Consider the following 16897-nt stretch of genomic DNA (forward strand, 5'->3'; position numbering starts at 1 on the left):
TGTTAATGCACTACACCACGTAATGAGCAACATAATCTAAACTCGAGGACCACTTACTGTCTTAGCTGCAGCTTTCAGCCAGAGCCCAAAGTCTCCATTATGGAGGTCTTTTAGCTGTCTTCACAGGACAGTACACTATCTGCTTTGCACTGTCAGTCAAGCAGAACCACCACTGCTCTTGAACTTTAAATTTATGGACAAATAAATAATAACAAAACAACATTTTGGTGTTTCATTAGGAGCGTTTATCAGGTTGCACTCAAGATCAACTTACACTGTACCAGCTTGTTTGGGAAGATTCAACCACATCTCACAGTCTTGAACTGCAGTTGAAAGCTCCTATTCAAATGACACATGTTCATTATTTAAAGTTTTCAAGAAGCCCATAAGATGCGGTTAGAAGCTCATGATCATTCTTACTTATCATGATGAATTCTCCAACATGCTGTTGAAAACTTAAGCAATTTGGCTGGACTTCATCATGAAACACTTTTAACCACTTTCCACTTTCATTAAGAAATTTCATTTTCATCAAGAAAATTCCGGTCTTCATCACGAAGACTGTGAGGACTGGTGTAAAGCTCTGGGCTGAAGGCTTAACATCTCACAGTCTATTCCCAACATTCACTTGCCAGCTTTACTAGAGCTTTCAATGTCATGTCACTGTCTTCATCATGAAGAGCTTTCAACTGCAACTCAGTTTCTGTCATGAAGGCTGAGAGCCTTGAACTGAAGAAAATATCAACTTTGAACTACACTTAAAAAAATGTAATTTTCTGATATAACAACACTCTGTAACATCATTTAATAACACTGCTTGACATTTAAAACCTTCAAACTATAAGATCTGGAAGATTTCTAAAGATTTCATTTTAAATGTTTTCAGTTTTAATTTAATTGTTCATTTAAATACTGTGAATTTCATTCTTTTCCGCACTGTTACTTTTGGGTAATACATATAAACATATGCAATGACATTTGATACTATTACAAAAACATTTACCAAAATAAATTTAACATAAATGAGCTTTTACACTGGACTGAAGTGCACACTGTGTTTCAGCACAATCAGGACAAACAGGAAGAACAAAAACATGACTCTCTCAGGAGAATAACCTCCATCAAGAATTGTGCCAATGAATCTGAATACAGCTGTTAGTGGTCTTCCAGAGCTTGTGAGACATGTGACTCAGTCATATTACAATTATAAAATGTGCAAGGAGAACAGACAAAGCTGTGTTCCTCTTTCAAGGCCAAAATTGCTGATAATTTCCAAAAAGACCGGCATCATAATAAAAATTATTCCCACGAGGAAGAAATGGTTCCTGCAGTCTTAACTGTTGTGCCAGTTATAGTCCATCATCAAATCTGCCCCACTTAACAGCTCGATTCAGAATCTTTTTGACCATTTTACTACGCATGTAGGACTAAATTGTGGCTAATTCTTCTCCTTTTTTCCCCCCAAACTGAGCATAAAGATCACAGGTCACCCAAAATGTTCTTATATGGCTCATGCTAACTTTCTGAACTATTTTAATTTATTTATGGTCTATTGGACTCATTGGAGAATATGAGATGAAACTTTTTTTAATCTCCGAAAGCAAATTAATCACCGATTCAGTGAAATTGATACTGGACAAAGATAAGAGGAAGAAATCTTACTTACTTATAGAAAATATTTTCCTTTAAAATGATTGCTGATGTGGATGACTCAATACATAGTTCAAGTTATCAGGAGGTTTGTTGAGAAAATAAACACTTTTGAAGAGGGAAATCATGTGCAAAATGAAAACATTGAAGTATTAACTGTTCAAAATGAATAGTGTTTTTGCTTGCATTTTCTTTTTTCAGTCTCTTCCTCTCTGCACTCCATCTTCATCACATTTGCAGCACAGCGCCTTCCACGGTGATTACAAGTTCGCCTTTCTTCCTTAGAGACTTGCTCGAGCTTGCTTGCGCTGAATGGGGAACTTCTGTAAACAAACAGCCATCTTGTCATTTCAAATGTTTCTTTAATGAGATTCAAGGACTCCACACTCTGGTTCCTGGTTCACCAAATTATTTTTTTTGCAACACACTGTCGCCCTTTTTTTGCGAAGGCCATGCTGGAGCACAAACTCATCTCACACTGCATGAAGCTGCCACCCCCATACTTCGCAGCAGGGCTCATGTTAAATGCTTAATGAGCTGTGCCTGCTTTCCTCCAGACGTAGCACTTTGAATTACAACTGAGGAGTTTGATTCTGGCTTCATCAAACCACAAAATCTCTGATGCACAGTCCTCTACTCTCTTTGTTCCACCTCCACCTAGCACAGACTTATGATATGCTGCACTGTCTGTTGCCCTTCCAAAGACTTCTGACTTCACATTCAATGGGGCTCTAATGTAGATTTTCTCACTAAGAGCCTTCTCGCTAAGTTTAGGAGGATGAGCAGCTGTAGGCAGAATGCATCAGGTTCTATATACAGTTTCTAGTTTCTAATGCCAGTGAAACTCTGACACATTAGAAATCTTTTGACACTGTTCTTCGGTTCTTTTCCTCCTCACTATTCTGAGCGAACAGCTCCTTGCAGTACATGCCTCTGAACTGCGCTCGACTGTGAGACTTTTCAGGGAGAGACAGTGTACTTTATAAGCTATTTCCTATTGTTTGAACTACACATTGATAAAGTTTGCAGTGGTCATTTTATTTACTACTACTGGGTGCAACAGCCAATGTTTATAACCTTCTGGTGCATCCGCCGGTGGATACCCGGATAACAAACATCCCAGCCGAGACTCCCTCTTCCTTGCAGGCTAGTGTTTACAGTCCAATTAGTGACTTGAATTGCGGGAATGAGTTGGACTTCAGAGACAATGAATCTCTATAAAAATGTATGAATACAGATAAAGTAAACTAAAGCAGAATAAGAAGCTGAATTTGCCTGAAGTGATAGAAGATGGGTTCTCAGATTGCATTTCAAACAATGTGTTCCGCCTCTTTTGCTCTCCACACAAAGCATTTCCCTGCACACAAACAAAACCTCCTCAAAATGTGATTGGTCAACAGAACAATTCAGATACCAAAGTTTTGTCCCTTGCCTGAATATTCTGCATTCACATGCTGATATCTGTTTATAGAGATTACCTCAGACTGGGCTTTCTTTTGTGACAGAAAAGCTGTGTTCTGAAGTGGGGGAACAGAGTTGAGGAAAGACATCCTCAATTACCAGGTGGGTGGGTGGGTGGGGGTCTGAATGAAAGACAAATGACAACCAAAGTCATAACAAATTTTTCTGTTCACCAGAATACTGTCCACAAATGTAATTAATGACTGGCAATCTGGGCTACAATTAGCAGTGAGCAAGACGGATAAAATCCTCTATCAGATGTTAATTCTATATGGCGACAGGGTAACATAGCACATTCTCTCTTCTCTCTAAAACTCAGTTGGGAAATTGTTAACAGATAAAATAACCAAACAGCAAAGTCAATTGTTGTCAAATCCAAAAATTTAAAAACTCCACCAACCAAAGTACTTCATCACATTTTGTTTTCTCATTTTGCTGTTTTTCTAGTGAAATACAGGATACTTTCACTTATTCAGGCCAGTAAAAATGTTGTAATTTAAGGGTAAACCATAAGTTAGTACATGTACACTTTGATGCATATTAAGTCACAAGGTGACAAGGATCACAATCACTAGTCTAAGAGGTGCTACGGTATAGATATATCTTCATAAAATAATGAAAAACAGCCTGAGTACACGCAAAGGGCAGAGTGTGAACATTCAGCTCATTAACACTGTCAGAAGTCCCCATCAAGAGGTCACATGAACACACTTAAGAAAGGGTGGACAGCACAAGCTCTCCTGCTGGGACAGTAAACAACAGTAATGAGGCTATAAATACTCCCCTTTGACCCCAACCACACTGAATGCATCTTGTGAGTGAATTTAATCATTTTGCTGTAACTGGCGTGCACAATTTGCATTGAGATGAAAAAAACCAAACTCCTCTGCCTCAATTGTAAGTCTCTCAAACACACTCCAGCCCATCCTCTAACCCTACACCCATACAAGTAGACTGGAACAGCCATAATGAGGACTGTGTATTGACCCATTCACAGAGGTGGATGTTGGACTTCATACATTCATAGTCATATACATTTGAGGAGACACACTTTGTCCCATTATACCATCATAGCATCTTGATATGAACATTCTTGTTCTAAAAATGGAAAACTCAAGAGCAGCTAAGATGCTGGGTTTTGTTTTGTTTACATTTAGGATTAACAGAACAACCAGAAGAGGCTTGTTGGTCCTCTTCAGCAGAAGGTAAGCTTGACTATCTTTTTCATGTTTTGCCTAAATGCAGTGCTTGATAATTACATCTTAAAGCTACAAAGGCATATAGATGTTGAGCGCAGTTACGCTAATGAGGTTAAACACAAAAAAATCATACCATTATCACGATCACATCTGTAACTAGGTCGCTGCAGTTTGATCAGACATACTGCGAGTACACACAGGAGCTTCTACTAAGAATGTGTGTTTATTGCAAAAACATTATATGAAAAAAAAAACCCCAGTAAAGTGACTTTTCTTGTCAGAATATAATGCTTTTTTTTTCCTGAGATAAAAACATTTTCCTACAATTGTGATAATGGTCCTTTTACAGTCATTCAGCCACAGATGTTCCATTTATGCACAGAAACAGGCATCTTGCCAAAGGAAGAGAAGACAATGAGACAAGCAGTTTTGCAATTGTTAAATGTCAGGGATAAAAAAAAAAAATCTAATTGTTTTACAATGTAACATAATGATGTCCAGATTGAACTGTTTAAAAGACAATTACAAAAATATTAATAACCTAAAAGTCTCCCCAACCTGTACAAGTCCATTTGTCAGTCAGACTTGGAGACGTCAACTTCTCGAGAAGCTTTGGACCAAGGTCTCTTTAAAGGTTACATCTGTAGGGATGAGATCTGGAGCACATGGTTATAAATAAATCATTTAATAAGCTGCAATGACCTTAAATACTTTATTAAATGACTTATTTATAACCATGTGCTCCAGATCTTCCCTCCTCTTGTCTTCTCATCTGTTAAAGACCCTTCAAGTTATTTGACCAGAAATGAAAAAGTTAAACATCCAGGTAATGTGGTGCCATCTTTTAACACAATTACTTCAATAACTGTACTTTGTGAGGTAAACCTTCAGCTGAGAAGTGACTTTCACATCACAGTTTGCTGTGGCTGCACGGGAAGTGATCTGAAATGAAGAAAGTGGTGCCAGAAGAGTCTTTGAAGGCAGAAGATGGGAAGAATTGCTGTCCTCTGTGAAGCTGATCAAGCTGAGAACCCTCAGTTATTAAATTTGTTTCTGGACAGGTTTGTGTTGTGATATAAAAAAAACAAAGAAGAAAAAAAAAAGTAAGGCTATTTCACTTCACTTATCTCCACTGAGGAGTCTGCTCTCTCCTTCTTTACTAAAACCTTCTCATCCTTAACACTCCCATCATCTGTTAGTGCTGTTGCTTCTCTTTTCCTCTCCTCCTTAATCAGGTCCTTTTTCACCTTTTCCTTTGTAGCGACTGTCTGAGGTGGTTTGGCATCGGTGGTGGACTCAGAAGTGGGTGCTGAGCTCTCGCAGACAGTCGGACCCTCCCACTTTGGGATGTCCACTCCCAGCAACTCCATCAGCTGTTTCATGACATCGTCAACATAACCATGCATACGCAGGTATGCGTGCTTGTCCTACAAGATATGAATGACATCTGATTAACCTGAAGATGCCACACAGAGCACATCAGCACAATATTTTAACCCCAGTTATGCAGTATTTTAAGTGCTGTTCCATGTTTCCATTCATGTATCAGGTGCTGGTGCGCTGATGAGACTCACGTGTTTTGTGGGCTGCAGGTTGACAATGGCCACTTTCCCTCCTTTGCGCTTGGTGAGGAGTGGGAGATCTCCACTGGGTTTGATCTGCAAGGACGTGCCAAGCGTCAGTGCCAGGTCTGCTCGTCTGGGTGCACACAACAGAAATAGTGATAGATAACAGTTCCGCATGTGCGAACAGTCAACCAAGAAAATAATCAAAATAGGTCCGAATTTTGTCCCAGTTTAAGTTTCATTTATTAGCGTTACATACATACACATATAAACTGACAAAAAAGGAGATATATAGTCATTTCTGAAATATGACTTATATATGTCTAGCACAAAAAAAAATATATCCAGCCAAGACCTCATGAAATGTCTGCGAATAACAGAAATTGTTTCCTAGATAGTTTCAAGGAAACTGTAAACAAAAGAAAGGTGATTACATCACTGTGTACTACATTCAAAAGCTCTTGGTGCCCTTAACGTAGTGGTGAAGGGGCAGACCAGCCCTTTATCTCTCCCCTTCAGTTACACAGGTCATTATCAGAGTGGGTGATGGAGGTACCACTATCTTGATGTGTAGTTATTTAGATGGTGTGATCTTCCTAAAGGGGGACCAGAGCTTGTTATTGACTGAAAATGTCAAATACTAACATAAGATTTATCAAGACTAAGCAGAATTTCATTAATGCTTGACGTGAGGAATGATTTGACTCTAGCTTTAGTTGCTTTCCATTTGCACATGAGAACCTTGCTCACACCTCTGGCACTAAGCATCAGTTTCTCTGAAAAAGTAATTAACTGTCCATATTTGAAAATAACACTTACAGCTGCTATCTCAATGTACCTCCAGCTCTGCAACAAGTACGTGCAAAGCCCACCATCTCTCCATAAGCCGACGAAGAATCAAAGAATGTAATAATAACACGTCACAAAATGCATGCATCATGAAGAGTAAAGAAAACAATAACTTGGGGAAGGATTTATTTTCCAGCGAGACGATGACCGGAAACATACAGCGATAGCTACAAGGTGAATGTTCTGGAGTGGCTGTGTCAAAGCCCAGACCTCAATCCAATAGAGAATTTGTGACTGGACTTGAAAAGGGCCGTTCAAGCCCAATTCCTAAGCAACCTGACAGAGCTTGAGCAGTTTTGCAAAGACAAATGGAGTAAAATTGCAGTGTCCAGATGTGCAAGCCTGACTGAGACCAAAGGTGGTCAAAGGTGCATCTACTAAATACTGACTTGAAGGGGGTGAACATTTATGAAATCAATTATTCTATTCTATTTTACATTCTATATTTCTACTTTGTAGAAATCTGTTTTCACTTTGACATTATAGGGTAAATTTCTGTCAAGAAAGCAAAGTGATGATGATTGAATGAATTCAATTTATAAAAGAAATTTAAAAAAAGGAGGCGAATACTATTTGTAGGCACTGTATGTACTGTGAGTTGCTCGGTTATCAAAAACAGCCTAAAGTAGAAAAGATTTAAAAAAAAAAAGGAAGTGCTGCAATTTTGCCTGTCTCACCTGCTGGCCTCATCGGCTTTGTTCAGGTCTCTGTCAGGAAGAGCATCTTCCCAATCCAATATAGTGCTTATCAACTTCCCTCTGTTTGAGTAAAGAACAACACACAGTCATGGCAAAAAATGAATCACGACACACTGTTTCAGTTATGTCATGCAGTGAAAACATGTTTACCTGCAGGCTCTGAGCCCTCTGGATCGTACCACTTCACAATGTCGCCCTGTTGGTTTCAGCCCCATAACACCAATCACTTTTTCTCTCACGTACTGCCTGGAAAAGCAAGACTCCCACAGGTTACATTTCTGTCCAGTCAGATCAGCTTTGGTTTAGATTCTGTGGCCACTTCATGAGTTAAACCACATAACTTTTGCCTGAAGACTCTGGAAATCCTCCTTTGGGATATTAGCGACTCATGTAGCTGCTGCAAAATTATTTAAACATGCTTTCATGCCTCTGCTCTACTTTGTCCCGAAGGTAACCTACTTGGATGAGATCTGAACACTGTGCAGGTCAATGGAGCGAAATGAAATCACTACCATGTCCCCAGAATCATTCTGAGATAATGAGAACTTTGTGTGGCCCTGAGAGACGTGTGAGAAAAAAAAATATCTGGCGATCCATTTTCTGAGTCGGATTTAAATAATTTTCTCCCCTGTGTTTATGCTGTTGTTTTGGCTAGAAATGTATTTTAATCCGCATTTCTATCCAAAAGACATACGCGACAGTGAGGCTATATAACTTGCGGACTAAGTTTAGTTTAGAGTGCATGGAGAGATTAACACTCACCTCAACAAAACATGTATGCTTAAAGTCCAATTTAGAATGTAGTCGTGGTGCTGCATCTCAGCCTCTTGTGGTCAGAATGAGTATTACAACAACAAACATTTGGAATAATGATCCTGACAAAATTGTTTTCTCTCATCTGGGAAAATTTTTTTTTAACCTGTTTTCACACGAATTACCCTGTTTTTCATATGTTCTCAAAGAAACAATGTAAATCAGATCAGATCATTTTTTTCTCACTTGCCTCTCAGGGCTTCTGTATCTCCGTGAAATGGTGCATTATCCTGTTGGGAAAAAATGGAGTCGCAGTTAGTATTAGGATGCATCACATGTGCAGAGAAGACCATCATTGTACAATTATGACTTTTACCTTGGACACAAGGCAGGACCCACCAGGCAGTCAAGCTGTTTTTTTGTCCAAATTCTGACTTTCAGAAATCAATTCAGATTTACTGGACTTACCAACATTTCTCATAGTTAGTGAACACTGCTTCTCTTCTCTCTTCCGCACATCAGAGCTGTTACTTGTGCACCTTTGGCATTCCTGTAGTCTGTGAACTGACCTGGCCTTTCTCTTCTGACCTCTCTTATTGATGGAGTGTTTTCAATTGCTGAACTGTCACCAAATGCATATTTTTCACTGTCTTCGGAACATGCAGTGCATATGAAAATCCCAGGAGGATGCCAGATTCTGAGATGCTAATAAGACAACATCTGGCACACATCGGATACTGTGCATGCTAATGTTAGAAGAATTGCAACTGAATCCCCTTTCTGCATACATTACATACCATGTCGCATCCATTTGATTTGCTCTTTGCACTAAAAGGACAGGTGTAGCGGATAAAGAGACCCCAACAATACCTTGGAAAGACTGAGAATTCTCAAAGAAGTTCACATATGAACACGTGTGTGTGCTTACCTGCCACATTTCTCACATTCTTCCACAAACATGTTCCCGTGGAGCTCTGACAGCATATCCCTAATAGAGCAAGAGGGAGAAAAGTCCGCACAGACATAAAGATCACAAAGATGTTATTCACTTAGATCACTGTCTCCAAAATGAATGTCAGAGCTCTTTAACATAACTTTTTCTCAGTCCTTCTCTGCAACTAGCGCCCTGATAGATATTCTGAACCTATTTTGACTTCTGCATTGCACCTGGCACCTTTGCAGATTAGTGTCAAACCAGTTTACTTTACCAGATTGTCTGCTGTCTCAGTGATTTCCTCAGAGAACCACCACTTCGCTGTCTAGCCTATTTAAAAAAACTGACTGATAGAGAAGGAGAGCTAAGAAATGGCTTCCAGGGAAAGCGACTTCCAATATGTGTAACAGCCAGATGTATGTACTGAATGAGAAATTGGATTCTTGGCCTTGGGTTAGTCCAACATGATTGAATAAACCAGAATGAGACCAAACATTTTCCATACGCTGAGCTTTATTTTAAGTTATTTGAGCTGTGTTTGAAGAGTGACTCATTTCTGGCACTGTTTCAGCCGTTATCACAAAGCAGCAGCTTGTTAATTTGTTCATTCAAAAACAATGAGTCATAACCCAACACGTAACAAACTGGAGTGAAACAATATGTCCACACTGCTAACAACACTACATATATCTGGGTCTTTAAACTGCTAGAAATGAAGAAAAACACAAAACACTAAAGTGGTAGTTTCATCCTCAATAAAGAATTCATTGCACTTTCTGAACAAGTTAACTTTCCTCTAAATAAGTGCCTCACATCCACTCATTTATTCATTTCCCACTCTTAACTCACTTTGCTTCAAGCACAGTGATAGCCTGAAAATGTGCTCCGTATTACCATAAGGAGATGTTTTTTTATCTCTATTAGGATCATTTTGTGAAAATGAGAAAAGTTGCTGTAATCTCTCACACAGTATCTGACAGAATGACAAGCAGCACCAATTAATATTGTTATATTAACAACAAGTCAACCAACTGCATGAGAGAACAGAAATTATCATTAATGGAGCATTTAGCAGCTAAAGAGCCAGACAATTCAAAATTCATGTTAGAAAGCAACTGAAGGAGAATGAATATCAGAGTTGTGTATATTCATCAGGTGGACCCCAAAAAGCTAATGTTGCTGTGTCTGCTGGATGTGTAAATGGTTTACTGCTGCTAGCACATTTGCTATAAAAATTTATTTAGTGAGAATTCACTATATAGGCAAATGTACTGGGACACATCTCTTTATTACTGAATTCAGGCATTGTATGGGACCGTTTCTCAAAAGTTGGGCTCGGCCCCTTACTTCTAGTGAAGGGAAATCTTATTTTGGACAATGCTATGCTTCCAACTTTGTGGCAACAGTTTGGGGAAGGTCCTTTCTATTCCAGCATGACTGAGCCCCAGTGCACAAAGCAAAGTCCATAAAGACATGGTTGGATGAGTTTGGTGTGGAACAACTTGACTGGCCCACACAGAGCCCTGACCTCAACCCCATCAAACACCTTTGGGATGAACTGGAATGGAGATTATGAGCCAGGATTTTTTGTCCAACATCACTGCCTGAACTCACAAATGGTCTATTGCAACGGGCAAAAATTCCCACAGAAACACTCAAATTATTAAGTGATGAATTCAAAAACTAATCAGCAGATTAATTCATTGTCAAAATATCCACTGAAGTCCTTCAGTGTGTTCTCTCTTCTGTGTGTGTGCGTGTGTGAGAATCCCAAGTAAATTTGGTCTGTCTGTCAGATTACAGCTTCATGTCTACCAACAACTAAGACAGGTTAACCACTGAGTGTGAAAAAGGCTTGAATACTTGATTTGTGTGTATCATGCTGCAGGCGGGCGGAGTTACCTGGGGAAGCCTGATCGGACATGCAGGCCGTCCACGTTCTGGCTGATGAGATACTTGAGGTACCCAGCCCTCTGAAGTCCAAGGAGGGCCAAGTGAGTGAAGCTGGGACGGGCATCTTCAAATGTCGTGTCAAAGTGGGGTGTCTGACCCTTTTCTTCTAACGTCCACACACCCTTTGGACCCCTGAAAGAGAGTACAGTGATGAGCAGACTGACTGGATGTGTTTCCAGGATTGGGCAGGTTGAGAGGAAGTGCGTGGACTAGAGGCACATGTGTCTTTAACTGATGCATGGGTTTGTATTCATTCAAAACTGAAATATATAAGAAAAAAAATAGAGGAGAAAAACAGGATAAATAGCATACTCAGTACAGAACATCCCAGTCTGATAAATATCTGCACAGAGTGAGATGTTCTCACACTGAAATGTGCATAAAGAAAAAGCTATTCTCCGATGTGAGATCACCCTGACATTATTCTTTGATTACCCACTCAGCTTTGGATGTCTGAATAAAGGATGAATTCAGTGCTCCTGTCCTCCCTGGTGACTTCTAATATCCCCACAGTTGCCAAGATACTTCAAGGACTCTCGAATCACCTTTATGCATCAGATGAGAGCATCCTGAGAATCCAACTCCTTTAAACATTTCGGTTTGGCAAGAAAAGATGAATATGAATGAAGAGATCAGCATTTCAGCTTCCTGGTATTTACATAGAGAGCTGTTAAAAAAAACTTAAGGGGTAGCACCTTTTGTGACTAAACATCCAATTTTAACGTGAGCAAATATACAGGAACACATTCACTTTAAACAGATTAATGTAGAGGGTGTTTAGTTGTAAAGCCTTTTCTTTCAATAACTGCCTGCAAGCCTGCAAGCCACTGATATCACAGAGTTTCCCGATTCTGTCTTGCTTCTCCAGGCTTCCACTGCAGCCTCTTTCAGCTATTGTTTGTTTCAGGAGGCCTCTCAGCTCAGTCTCTGTAGCAGGTAAAATGCATGCTCAATAGTGTTTATGTCTAGAGATTGACTTAGCCAGTCGATAACCTTCTGCTTTTCCCACTGATTAACTACTTGGTTGTGTTGGGTTGTTGTCTTGCTGAGTGAAGAAGGACCTTCCCTTCAGTTTGGATGCATTTTGGTTCAAACGGGCAGACAAAATGCTTCCGAATAGACTTCCGGATTCATTCTACAGCTGTCATCTTGTGTTACATCAACAATAAAGATCAATTAGCCCGAGCCATATAAGCCCAAAGCCATGACATTACCCCCACCATGTTTCACAGACAGGCTTTTGGCATAATTTACACATTAGTCTTTCTGTTTGTTTGTTAAAGGTTAACATTTGTCTCATCAGTCCATTATATTGTGTCCCAGAACCACTGAGTCTTGTTTCTGTATTTTTAGTGATATTCCGATCCAGCCTTCTTGCTCTTGTTGCTAATAAGGGGTTTGAATCTTGTAGGTGTAGCCTCTGTGCTTGTGCCCTCGGCTGACAGTGGACTGTGGTAGTCTCACTCCTGCCCTCTGCAGGCTGTTGGTGATGTTACACACAGCTGTTGAGGGGTTTATCTTTACAGCTCTCACAACGTTGCTCTCATCAGCTGCTGATGTTTTCCTTGGTCTACCAGTTTGACGTCTGTTGCTCAGTACAACAGTGATTTCTTTCTTGTACCGGTTATGGAAAATGTTTGGTCTTCTCTCATTTTCAAAACTGTTAACTTTTCTCTCACAGACAGCTCTTTTCTCTTCGTGTTGCTTTTACATTTTTAACTATAAATGCAGCTTGCAAATGTGAAATCCAAAACTGAAAATGAGAGCAATGCTTCTTGTTGTTAGAACAATCAATATAAAAAAGCAAACCTAAGCAACAAGAAACCCTTGTTCTCACATGAGCCAATAATTTTGCTCATGTGAAAAACGGGTTACAGTACACAGTATCTTCTAACATGTCAGACAGATGTAGGTATAAATACCTGGGAATAAAAGCTGAAATTCTGATCTCCTGTCTTATTTTTATCTTTTGATGTCAAACCCAAATGTTTTCAGTGTACCACAAATATTTATATATATAGTTTTATATATAGTTTTGGAGGTAATTGTATTACATGCTTATCACACTGAGAACAATGCCGCAGGGCGTGAAATGCAGGGAGGATCTCTATAGTGTGTTCATGTGTTGTCAATAAAATCCCTCTGTGGAGGAGTGTGTGTGTGTGTATACCAACAGTAGGAACATAATTTGTGTTAGCAGGCCTGCTGTGTGCATAGAAACCTTGATATTATTGGTATTGCTGTCAAAGGTCGACCACCTAACTGACAGGCAGACCAATCAAATATTATTCAGGTGTCCAGAGCTTAAGTCTCCAGGCACATGCAGTATATATGAATTCACACAGACAGATGTCAGTCAATGTCTGTCATTCACACCAGCAGAATTTCAATTTAAGTCCTCCTGAGTTTAAAAAAAAAAAAGGGTTCTCAATCTAAGGTTAAAAAAAAAAAAGCGTGTTTGTTCAGGATCAAACACAGTAGCTCACCTGGTTAGAGCACCTACTATAAGGTTGAGTCCGGCCCGGGATCCATTCCAGCCTGGACATTATGATGCATGTCATTCCCTGTCTCTATTGCCTGTCTTTCCCATTTCTCTCCATCTGTCACTATCTAAATATAGCAATTTTTTTTTTTAAAAAAGAGCTGGATCTGACAAATATTAAGCAAGTACCACCCTCATCTGTTCACACAGCAGTACTACAAGAGAAAGCAGGAGCAAAATTATAATTTGTGGCCCGAATGATGCAGCTTACTTATTTCTCCACGAGTTTAATCCCTCAGAGTCCCAGTGTTAAATAATCCATATGTCAGCTTGTTCAGTCATAGACTGAAAGCTAAAGAAAAGGATGAGTCCTGATGAGGATGCTGTTAAAGAGGACTCATCACTTGATTCACTACACTCTGTTCAATGACTCCTCAGACTGAGACAATTCACGACTCTCACAAGAGGCATCTTTCTTGTTGTTGCAACATACTGTGATTTGTTTCACACACTTGCTAACTGCTTTTTCTAAATTGTATATTTCGGTTGACTGGACAAATTACTTCATGCGGCTCTAGTGACTTACAATAAGAACTATTTTTAAAGCAAGACTATTTAAAAATGGCAAATTAATTTCTCCATTTTAAAATGTACTAAATTTCAAGACTGTCTATAATCTACAGGGTGGTGCAAAAATGAGATCACAATTTGGATCATGACTGCGATTAAATACATTGATATTATGCCTGACACCTGATCACTGACATCCCAGACTGCCCATTTCTCATAAGCAAAATATTTAGTTTAAAAGCTGACAAAACAAGAGTAACATATTCTAAGGAACAGGGAACTTGATGTAGCATACTAAAAAGCAGAAGCCAAATCAGTCTAATGACAGACTTATCAAAGGATTCAAGTGCCCTTTTTCTTAACATACAAGGAAGTTAAGAAAAAAAAAAGAAAACTGAATTGAAGTGAGGTAGACATATTTACATTATCATAATCTTTCCAAGGCTGCCAAAAATCTGAAATAGCACGAGGTCAGTCTCCTTCTCTCCTCCTTCTAATCCCACCTTCCAGTTTCAACAGGATTATTTTCAGAATGGCTGCTATAATCCACAATCCTCTGCACTGCAAACATTTCATCAGACTGACCTGTTGATTCACCACCACATGGTAATCAAAGATTTGGGATTTACAAAAAAAAATGTATACTGAATTCTTTGGAAGATAAATAACAAACCGCTGGAAACACTGCATGAGGTTCATTTGAAATCAAAGTCAGCATACTGTTTACTGGATTTCCCAGTTATAAATATCAAAGATAAACGCACATAAAGAGACTGTTACTTGAGAACCGTAAAAAGCACCGTGGCACAAGAAGAACTAGGGGACATGATATAGAAACACAAACAAGGCACTCCTGGAGGACATGCCTCGTAAGCTTCTTTTGCACCGTGTAACTCCTTATCAGTGTCAAAAATAGGATGCCATCCAGTCAGTGCTCATCAGCTCTACTCTCAGCAGCGGTGGCTTTGAGATGTATTGAAACAATTAGCTGGAGGATGACAGCAGTTCGTGTTCACAGATCAGATATCATTGTCTTGTTTTGTGATCATTTGATACTTGGATTCTTATTTGTTATTTACCCAACAATATCTTAAATTTCAGCCCGAAAAAAGAATTGTTTTAATCAGTTATGATACATTGCTTTTGTCCATCAGTGTGTAGTCTCTCTATCAGTCTATTTATCTTTGCACGGGACACAATCTTTACACAACTCCATGCAGAAACGTGATGAGGTCAGGGCCTAAACATGGCTGACTGAGAAAAGCAGTTGTGTGTGTATGTGTGTGGTGTGTGTGTGTGTGTGTAATGGGTGACATGAAGAAATAACTTGTACTTTTTTGTGTCTCACCTGAAGTCTGGGATACCAGCTGAGGTGCTGATTCCAGCTCCGCTGTGAACAACAAAGTACTGAGATTCTTTTATCAGCTGAGCGAGGATCTCCACCTTTGCCTTTATCTCCTCTGGACTATCAAACACCTGCCACAGAACAGAAAATATAAGGTTTAAAAAACAGCTGTGATATCTGATTACCGGCGCAACCAAATATCACAATATTTTACAAACATTATCTACATATTACACGGGTATTTGGTAGTGAGGCAGTCAGTAGTCAAGAGTGAGTAAAAGTTACAGTCCCAAACACTTATACTACAACTTAACAATACAACTTTACTCCAGAAATGCGCATTTTTAAAGATCCTGATGAAACCATCTTGTCTCTTGAAAAGGTCTGATTTAACTGTATTGAACCAAAAAGTGTGAGACTTGTGTGTCTTTTGTGTTGGGTCTTTGTGTGTGCACACTCCACACACGCCTTCAATCTATCGTGTTATGTGTGTATTACTGTTGTAAATGAGTTTTTGTTGAACATGTAACAGCGTTGGGGACAAAACTGTAAACAACAAAGCGTAACAGAAATGGTGACATTGTGTTTATCTATTTTCAACAGAGGTGGAAAGTAAAGTATTTTCACTCCACCACTGTTCAGTTTAGATTTACTGGTACCTTTCAATTTTGCAAAATATTTCTCGCTTTGATGGGACTGTGTTTGTGTGTCTCGTCTTGTATGTAAAAGCTATAATTCCAACACAAACTGGAGGACAGTAGCTACTTTGTGGACACGAATGAACACATACAATATCAAGACACAGTATGACGCACTGTTTAAATTTAATTACAAACTATTTACAACGTAATTAGACGTTGGACCAGCTATTTCAGCATTTTTACATCCTAACACCTTTAAAAAAGAACATGAAACAGGTATCCTCGGCTAACCTGCTAGCACGTCATCAGAAGCTAACTACTTAGCCCACGGTGTATATTTTTTACCTCGGGAAGTCCGCAGACACCTTTGTCTGCATACGGCGAGAGCCCAGCTGCATAATTCACAGACATGGCTGTCGTTGGTGTCGAATCGTTTTCGTTTTGATTTAGATCTTCTCGTATTGTCACGCTCTGAAATCTTGGCTCTCCCAGACGGGTTTTCAATTCTGTTCTTCCAGTGACGTCATCTCTGAGCGACGACGTATGCTGCATTAGGGAACCCTTTCCCGAAGGTACAGGAAGTTTTAAAGATAGGCATACAGTTCATATAACGAAACAATCAAAGGTGAAGATATTTTCAAATGTTTTTAAGATGTGTCTCCTGTCACATGAGAAAATGTTGCAACCAGTAATAACACACTATAGCAAAGAGATGCAAATGCCGCATTAATTACTCCAAACATTTTTTTTCCCGATAAATCTTTATTTTTCAGTTTTAAATAGCCGAAAATAAAAAA

The 16897-nt window shown here is 39.3% G+C and overlaps 1 protein-coding gene across 1 annotated transcript; it reads right to left on the reverse strand.

Annotated features, from left to right (window-relative positions):
• Nucleotides 1-4514: 4514 nt before the first annotated feature.
• On the reverse strand, nt 4515-16659 carry sirt6 (sirtuin 6). The gene is made up of 8 exons (XM_046407297.1): nt 16446-16659; nt 15463-15590; nt 11012-11194; nt 9104-9163; nt 7573-7668; nt 7402-7482; nt 5885-6008; nt 4515-5737 (listed from the first exon to the last, which is right to left on the reverse strand). Exons 1-8 carry the CDS (start codon nt 16650-16652, stop codon nt 5420-5422), a joined length of 1197 nt encoding a protein of 398 aa, XP_046263253.1. The 5' UTR covers nt 16653-16659; the 3' UTR covers nt 4515-5419.
• Nucleotides 16660-16897: the final 238 nt, after the last annotated feature.

Source organism: Scatophagus argus, chromosome 13 (genome assembly GCF_020382885.2).
Source record: "Scatophagus argus isolate fScaArg1 chromosome 13, fScaArg1.pri, whole genome shotgun sequence".
In the NCBI taxonomy this organism is placed as follows: Eukaryota; Metazoa; Chordata; class Actinopteri; family Scatophagidae; genus Scatophagus; species Scatophagus argus.